The 8947-nt window shown below is 41.3% G+C and overlaps 2 protein-coding genes across 2 annotated transcripts in view; one reads left to right on the plus strand and one right to left on the minus strand.

Annotated features, from left to right (window-relative positions):
• Positions 1-1213, plus strand: part of LOC127003983 (uncharacterized) — a 14526-nt gene extending 13313 nt beyond the window's left edge. Inside the window, exons 2-3 of the mRNA XM_050871065.1 lie at positions 1-67; positions 751-1213. The exon at positions 1-67 is cut by the window's left edge and continues 283 nt beyond it. Of these exons, the coding sequence (XP_050727022.1) occupies positions 1-67; positions 751-985 (302 nt within the window). The 3' untranslated portion in view covers positions 986-1213. The remainder of the gene's footprint in view (positions 68-750) is intronic.
• The window catches only part of LOC127004274 (uncharacterized), a 19624-nt gene extending 11682 nt beyond the window's left edge, over positions 1-7942 (minus strand). The window contains exons 1-3 of the mRNA XM_050871839.1: positions 7839-7942; positions 6471-6882; positions 5538-5781 (exon numbers count right to left, since the gene is read on the minus strand). Of these exons, the coding sequence (XP_050727796.1) occupies positions 5538-5781; positions 6471-6859 (633 nt within the window). The 5' untranslated portion in view covers positions 6860-6882; positions 7839-7942. The remainder of the gene's footprint in view (positions 1-5537; positions 5782-6470; positions 6883-7838) is intronic.
• Positions 7943-8947: the final 1005 nt, after the last annotated feature.

The raw sequence follows: 8947 nt of genomic DNA on the forward strand, positions 1-8947 counted from the left end.
GTCAAGGGCGCCGTAAGAAGAGATCTGTACGACTCATGCAGGATATTTCAAAACGAGAAGGAGAAAGGTAAGACGGGAGTCGTACTCGACGGAGGAATTTTAGAGAAGGATTGAGATTAAAAAGGGAAAATGGAGCAATAATTGTAAAAACACGAGAGGGAAAATGAAGGAATAACGAGTGTTGGAAGGGAGAACATGAGAAGAGGAAAATTATGATATTTACAATAATTGTAAGAGATATGAGAAGCTGAAATACGAATTTTGGGGAGGAGAATTATGCAGATAATGATGATGATGATGATGATGATGATTAGGAGGGAGGAAAGGAGATAATATATTAAATAGAAGAAAAAACTTTGTCAGAGAATCAAAGAAAGGATATTAATTCAGTTTTTTCCCCTGAGAGATTTAAATGGTAAGAAAAAAAGACTTGAAATTGTATATATTATACAACTATAAACGTGTGTGTGTCTGTGTCTGTGTGTGTGTGTGTGTGTGTGTGTGTGTGTGTGTGTGTGTGTGTGTGTGTGTGTGTGTGTGTGTGTGTGTGTGTGTGTGTGTGTGTGTGTGTGTGCAGAAAAAGAAACAGACATACAAACAGACACAGACGTAATACTCTTTCAAGTAGTCACGCAGATATTTATAAATTCACCAAAATAGGATAACCACCACTTTTACAACCACCACCACCTCCACCACTACAGCCATCACCATCACCACCGTCACCATCAAATATCTGTCTCCCTTCAGCACCAGCCTTTCGACAAGCTTAATCGAAGAGGCAGACACCGTCGTCGCGCCTACAGGAAGCACCAAAAAAGCTGAAGGCGACTCTCAGGGCGACGAGAAACTTATCTTCACCGTGTGGACGACAGCGCGCATCACCACCTCGATCACCCTAGTCTCCACGGATACTAACACCACCATCAGGGTCTCTTTCTACTGCCTCGCTGGTAACGTCCAACTTCCAACCATCAACTGTTGAAATTAAAGGCCAATCACCACTCCCCTGGGCGCGTGTCGAGTCCTCCTTTAGGATGAGACGTCGGTCGAATCTAAATCGAATTGGTTGAGGTCGGAGTCGTCAGCCTGTCTCGATTTCTCTCGGAGTTCAACATCACGTGCCTGAGATGATTTGTAAAGTCGTCTTGTAAATAGTGTACAGGTGGGAACGAGTCCAAACAAATATAATGTTAAATCCCAATCGCTGAAATATTTTATCATTATCTTTTACCAATATTAGTATTATTATAATTATCATTATTGTTGCTGTTATTATTATTATCATTCTTATTCCTATTCTTCTTTTTCTTCTTCTTCTTCTTCTTCTTCTTCTTCTTCTTCTTATTATTATTATTATTATTATTATTATTATTATTATTATTATTATTATTATTATTATTATTATTATTATTATTGTTTTTATTATTTATTATTATTATTATTATTATTATTATTATTATTATTATTATTATTATTATTATTATTATTATTATTATTATTATTATTATTATTATTATTATTATTATTATTATTATTATTATTATTATTATTATTATTATTATTATTATTATTATTATTATTATTATTATTATTATTATTATTATTATCATTTGTAGTAGTAGTAGTAGTAGTAGTAGTAGTAGTAGTAGTCCGTTTGCTTTGAGTTGACCCGAGAAGCCTCGCCTGCTGTCCTCCTATTGACTCCACCTAAATATGTGGGATTGGCTGGTTAGGGAAGTGGGAGGTACAGTGCAATACGTCAAAGTTCGTTTGGTGACGAGCACGCACGCACGCACGCACGCTCGAGAGAGAGAGAGAGAGAGAGAGAGAGAGAGAGAGAGAGAGAGAGAGAGAGAGAGAGAGAGAGAGAGAGAGAGAGAGAGAGAGAGAGATTTACATAAATTTACATAGAAAATCAGACCACACAGACCCCATGGTCCAGACTAGGTGGTCTGTCCTTAAACCTAAGTGATTCTACATTAATCAGAAGGCTCCAAAACGTTGCATTTCAACTCTTAGTTGATATTAAGTTGAAGGAAGTGACGGTCGAGCTTGTTTTTGAAGGAGTCAATCGTGTCACACTGGACCACTGACGGTGGGAGCTTATTCTATTCTCGCACTACAACGTTGGTGAAGAAAAATTTGGTGCAGTCTGAATTTACTTGTCTACATTTGAGGTTTATGCCATTGTTCCTCGTTCGCAAAGTGTCATCGATCATAAACAATTTTGATCTGTCTACATTCGTGAAACCATTAAGTATTTTAAAACATTCGATCAGTTTTCCTCGGAGGCGACGTTTCTCAAGAGAGAACATGTTAAAGGTGGAAAGCCTTTCTCCGTAGGATTTGTTGCGCAAGGAAGGGATCATTTTTGTTGCCCGACGCTGAACACCTTCTAATTTAGCAATGTCCTTTGCATGGTGGGGAGACCAAAACTGTACCGCATATTCCAAGTGGGGTCTGACTATAACTATTGTAGAGTGGAAGTATTACATCTTTATTCTTGAATAAAACGTTTATTTTAATGAAGCCCAGCATATTTGCTGCATCGATGCATTGCTGTGAGAATTTGAGGTTTGACGCGACTTTGACCCCCAAGTCCTTAACGCATTGAACGTTTTTGAGTTTAACGCCGCCTCTTCACTGCCTCTTCTGGCGCTTCTGCAGTCGTAGCACATGCTTCATCATGTGCAATGCAGCAACACAATCTTCTAAAACCTCAATATCCTTCCGATTCATGGTAAAGTGGCTGGAGAGATGCTGGCGTGGTGTTTGTTGTTCAGTTCAAGGTCCGTACAGTGTGGTGCACAACATTGTTGTTTGGCGATATCACCAATGAAAACAAGCAACATGTTTGACGCCGCCTTTACCCTCCCTTTTCTCTCCTTCCCCCTACTATACTTTCCCTCCCTTCCTTTCTTCCCTTCCTTTCCCTTAACGTACATAACCCTCCCTTTTCTCTCCTTCCCCTAACTATACTTTCCCTCCCTTCCTTTCTTCCCTTTCTTTCCCTTACCGTACATAACCCTCCCTTTCCTATCCTTCCCTTAACTTAACTTTCCCTCCCTTCCTTTCTTCCCTTCCCTTCCCTTCCCTTACCGTACATAACCCTCCCTTTCCTATCCTTCCCTTAACTGAACTTTCCCTCCCTTCCTTTCTTCCCTTCCCTTCCCTTCCCTTACCGTACATAACCCTCCCTTTCCTATCCTTCCCTAAACTTAACTTTCCCGCCCTTCCTCTCTTCCCTTCCCTTCCCTTCCCTTACCGTATATAACCCTCCCTTTCCTATCCTTAACTTAACTTTCCCTCCCTTCCTTTCTTCCCTTCCCTTCCCTTACCGTACATAACCCTCCCTTTCCTATCCTTCCCTCAACTAAACTCCCCCTCCCTTCCTTTCTTCCCATCCCTTCCCTTCCCTTACCGTACATAACGCTCCCTTTCCTATCCTTCCCTCAACTAAACTCCCCCTCCCTTCCTTTCTTCCCTTCCCTTCCCTTACCGTACATAACCGTCCCTTTCCTCTCCCTCCCCTAACTAAACTTTGCCTCCCTTCCTTTCTTCCCTTCCTTTCCCTTCCCTTACCGTACATAACCCTCCCTTTCCTCTCCTTCCTCCTACCTGTGACCTGTCGCCTCTACAAACCCATTCCATGGTAATTAAACATAAGGATACATTGTTATATTTTTTTCATCATTGGTATATATATTCATTATTCGGTATCTGTCGAGTATTTACAATTTGCCACTTATTGCTACGGTAAGTCTTGGGGCCGAATTCATGAACCTTACCAGCCACGACTGTGGTATCTCTCACATTTACCGGAGCGCTACCACAGCTGCGGCATCTTTCAAACATGGCATTCTGTAGGTGCACGTGTATGTCTGTGTGAAGCGAGAGAGCATGAGGACGAGAGTTCATTAGGAAAACAGAAGAATGGTTATTACCTCCAATGCCAAACACTCATACACTCAGACGGAGTCAATTTTCGTGCCAGATCGTCAACATTTGCCGCTAACTGGAGAGCCGCATGGAGAACAAAGGCATGCAAGGAATGGAGAGGAACGAATAGAGATCAGTAGATAATTAGTAATAATAGGTATGTAAAGATATACGGAGGTAGAGACAAACACACGCAGAAAAGTACAGTTTTTCACATTTGAATGTAAATGCACGGAACGAATTAAAAGAAGTGGTGGAGGCAAGGTGTGTTTGGGGTTTTTAGGAAAAACTAGACGAACATAGTTACGGAGACAGAACTACACGGGTGTAGCTCAGGCCCTGTATACTACAACTAGGCACACACACACACACACACACACACACACACACACACACCGCTCCGATAGCTCAGTCGGTTAAAGCGCTTCACTGCCAGGCTTTGCGGCGTTTCAGGCAGAGGTTCGAGCCCCGCTCAGGCCGGGGTTTTGTCCGCTGACTATATAGGAGGGGTTACTGTCCCCCCTTGAGCAAGGGTCCTGGCAGTACCCGGATATCGACTAATGACCTTTGCCCTAATCGGGAGGGTACTTTCTGGTGATTGCCAGTCCAACTCTTGATCAGGCCGTGGTGAAACACACACACACACACACACACACCAGAAACATAAAAGAATGGAAACCTCTTAACGAAGTATTGCCAAATACAACAAATATGCAAATGTAAAGGAGAATATTTGGAAAGAACAGAAGTCGTAAATGTATACTTCGAGGAAAGTACGAACGACAATTATTTATTTATTTTTTATGTTTAACTCTAACAACGAAAGGAATGACTGCAAGGAAGGCAAAATTAGAGAATGATAATAAAATATAGAAAGTGGTGAATGAAGAATGAAATAAAATAAAAGGGAAAGAAAAAGGAAAACGAAAAGAAATCGGAACCTCTTAAACCAAGGGAGAAAATAAGAGAAAGTACGAAAAGTGAATAGACGACAAAGAGGAAATAGGGTAAAATGAAGGTGATATTAGAAGATAAAATTTTTTAACTTGGGCACAATCTCTCTAGTAACGTGCTTGTGTTATGAAGCATGGAAGAAAGATTTTTTGCGGCAGGAAGGAAGGAAGACCACAAGAGAAAGGGACCGAGATAAGAAAGAAGAAAGGAAGACATGAAAGGAGAAAACAAAGTAACCGTGTTCGTATTAGCCAAGGAAGGAAGCAAGAAACGACATGAGGAAGAAATGATGGGCCAAGTTGACGAATGGAGATGAGGTGGGGGACAAAGACATAAGGGAGAAAAGATAGAGCAGGAGAAGGGACATATGTGAAGGAAGGAAGACCTGAAAAAGAGGAGAAAACCAATCGCTTTAATCAAGAAAGGAAGAAATATTTTAAGGGAAGAGCGCTGGAGCAGGAGGAGGAACAGATATGTGAAGGAAGGTAGACATGAAAAGAGGAGAAATCCAATTAGTGTTCGTATTAATGAAGAAAGGAAGAAAGAAATGCCATAAGGGAAGATTGAAGGAGCAAGAGGAGGGACAGATATGTGAAGGAGGGATTACCTGAATGAAGAATTAAGGAAACAATTATACTCTAACCCACACAGAACCTTTCGGGGGGTATCAGGGCCGCAGCTGTACACAGGAACGCAATTCTGAGGGTGGTGCGTGTGTCGGTGAAGAAAACTGTGACGCTGGTGGTGGTGAGCGAGGTGGTGAAGAAGTTTATGCCCAAGAGCTTTCGGGAATCTTCGGTGTCGTCGTCAGTGGTGGTGATGGACCTCAGCGAGTCAATGCTCTCGACGACACTCCCGTCCAGATCAGCATGCGACTTGCCCTCTCTTCATGGATGGTGTCATGAAGGGTGTCATGAGGGAAGTAGTAATGTTAGTACTCTTGTTGGTTGGTGTTGCTGTTGCTGGTGCAACCTTTATTACATTTTTTTTTTATATCAGAGGACACGGCTCAAGGGCAACAAAAAGAGTACAAAAAAAGCCCGCTACCCCCCGCACCTATCATTATTATTATCATTATTATTATTATTATCATATCATTATCATATGATTATTATTATATTATTGTTTTTATTATTATTATTATTATTATTATTATTATTATTATTATTATTATTATTATTATTATTATTATTATTATTATTATTATTGTTATTGTTATTATTATTATTATTATTATTATTATTATCATTATCATTATTATTATAGCCCTCGCGACTGTTGCTCGCCTTAGCAAGGCGAGAAGGGCGATAATGTTTTGTTTTTATTCATCTGTCCAACTGTATTTTTTGTGTGTAAGTATGTTTGTTGCCAATTACCTAGATATCTTAAAGAAGAATTGACATGAACCCCCAGATACATAATGAGGACACCCTTGGCTAGATATCTCAATAATTTAAAATACTCAAACTTCCGCGAAAGCTCCAATTAAAGCTGTCAAAATGGTGGAGAATCAATGATAAAAACTGAGTGTCAGAATCACGCGGCGGCCATAATGGAGACTTAAAAATACTCACCCATCATCACCCACGTCCTTCAATAATGAATGGCTCCTCTTTCGCCGCCGCCTCCCTGCGCACGTCGTACCCGTGTTGGCACTGGAGAGGCACGTCAGAGGCACCGTAGAGGTCATCATCAACAGCATCGTCCTCGTCGTGGTGCTAAACGACCCGAAAAAGCGAAGAACGTCTGATTTAGTCTCACCGTCTATCTTTTGCTTTTCTTCCTTTTGGAGTGACGCCTCAAGCCCCTCGGTGTTCTGTGTCTTCGTCGTCGTTGTTGGCGGTGAAGTCGTTGTCGTAATCGTTGCTTCCGTCCTCGTCGTCGCCTGCATCGCTGCCGTCATCGTCACTAACAATACCAGCGACAGGACAGGGAAAAACTTCACTCCTCGTCGCATCCTCATTCTTGTGCTTAATTGGTTTTTATCTGAAAATAAATATATAGAAAAACAGGCAATTAAAATGGAAAGAAAAAAGATGAAAAGGAGAAAAAGAAAGGATGAACGACACCAAGAGAAAGAAATATAAGTAAGTAAAGAAAGAAATACGGAAGGTGAAGAGGAAAGGAATTAAGAAAATAAAAGTGGAAGAAGGATGATGAAAAAGGTGAATAAAAGATAACTAACAAGATGAAAAAGATTGAAAGAAAAGGGTGAAAGAGGGACGATGAAAAAGCGAAAGAAGACAGACGAAAACAAGTAAAAGAATGAGAACCAACGAAATGAACCATGGAAGAAAAAAAGTGAGAGAAGATTGCATGAAAGTGAGAATACCAACAAGCGATTTGACGTCGATGGATATAATCACATAACAAATGACTACAAAGACTAATAACAAGATGGAAATTTGTTAGGACATAAGTGTTGTCTATAATACGAGGCTCTGCACTAAAAGACTGAGGTGCTCGATATATTCAACATGCTACTTTGAAGAGACATCAATTAACTATATCATCATGTTACTTTCGGAGACATGAAATCTAACTCTTTACCCTGCCCATTCTCGCGCATCCAACAACGAACAGAAAAAGACACAAAAGAAGGAACCCGGGGAAAAAGAGAAAGGTTGTGAAGAATGGGTGGAAGAAAGGGAGGTAAACAGAGGCATCTATCATCGTTCCAGCGGTTATGCGCCCCCACCAAAGTACCGTCAATGGAATAAACATCACCTTGACTGCAGTACCCAACGTAACCTTCATACACCAGACATACATTCCATCATGCACCAGCGCAAGTCATGCATCATGTAACAACCATACTTATGATGATGTTGATGATAATGATACTAATTATGAAAAAAAAGTATAATAATGATCCAAATAATATAAGCATCGCCACTACTAGTACCATTACTACTGCAACTACTACTACTACTTTCTATTACCACTATTGCGACCACCACTACTACAGAATCACAACCCCTCTTCTGATGAGAGAGAAACGTGGCTCCCGAAAACTAGTCGCATCTCCTTTATATACATAAAACCGTGTGTCTGGGGGAGTGTTCGTATGTGTTCGCGTTTCGGTGGTGTGCTATTAATAGATTTGCTTCTTCCTGCAACCTTAAGAGAGAGAGAGAGAGAGAGAGAGAGAGAGAGAGAGAGAGAGAGAGAGAGAGAGAGAGAGAGAGAGAGAGAGAGAGAGAGAGAGAGAGAGAGAGAGAGAATGTACACACACACACACACACACACACACACACACGCACACACACACACACTGCTTAGATTTTTTATTTTTTTTTTTTTTTTTACAGCAAAGGAGACAGTCCAAGGGCACAAAAAAAGTAAATATCAACAAAAAAAGCCCGCTACTCGCTGCTCCTAAAAAGAATCCAAAGAGGCGGCCGAAAGATAGGTCAGCTTCGGGAGGAGAGGTGTCCTGATACCCTCCTCTTGAAAGAGTTCAAGTCGTAGGCAGGAGGAAATACAGATGAAGGAAGATTGTTCCAGAGTTTACCAGCGTGAGGGATGAAAGAGTGAAGATGCTGGTTAACTCTTGCATAAGGGGTTTGGACAGTATAGGGATGAGCATGAGTAGAAAGTCGAGTGCAGCGGGGCCGCGGGAGGGGGGGAGGCATGCAGTAAGCAAGTTCAGAAGAGCAGTCAGCGTGGAAATATCGATAGAAGATAGAGAGGCAACATTGCGGCGGAATTTAAGAGGTAGAAGACTATCAGTATGAGGAGGAGAGCTGATGAGACGAAGAGCCTTAGCCTCCACTCTGTCCAGAAGAGCTGTGTGAGTGGAGCCCCTCCACACATGAGATGCATACTCCATACGAGGGCGGACAAGGCCCCTGTATATGGACAGCAACTGTGCAGGGGAGAAGAACTGGCGGAGACGGTACAGAACGCCCAGCCTCGAGGAAGCTGATTTAGTAAGAGATGAGATATGAAGTTTCCAGTTGAGATTTTGAGTTAAGGATAGACCGAGGATGTTTAATGTTGAGGAAGGTGATAGCTGGGTGTTGTCAAAGAATTGGGGATAGTTGTTTGG

The sequence above is a fragment of the Eriocheir sinensis genome, chromosome 27 (assembly GCF_024679095.1).
Source record: "Eriocheir sinensis breed Jianghai 21 chromosome 27, ASM2467909v1, whole genome shotgun sequence".
Lineage (NCBI taxonomy): Eukaryota > Metazoa > Arthropoda > Malacostraca > Decapoda > Varunidae > Eriocheir > Eriocheir sinensis.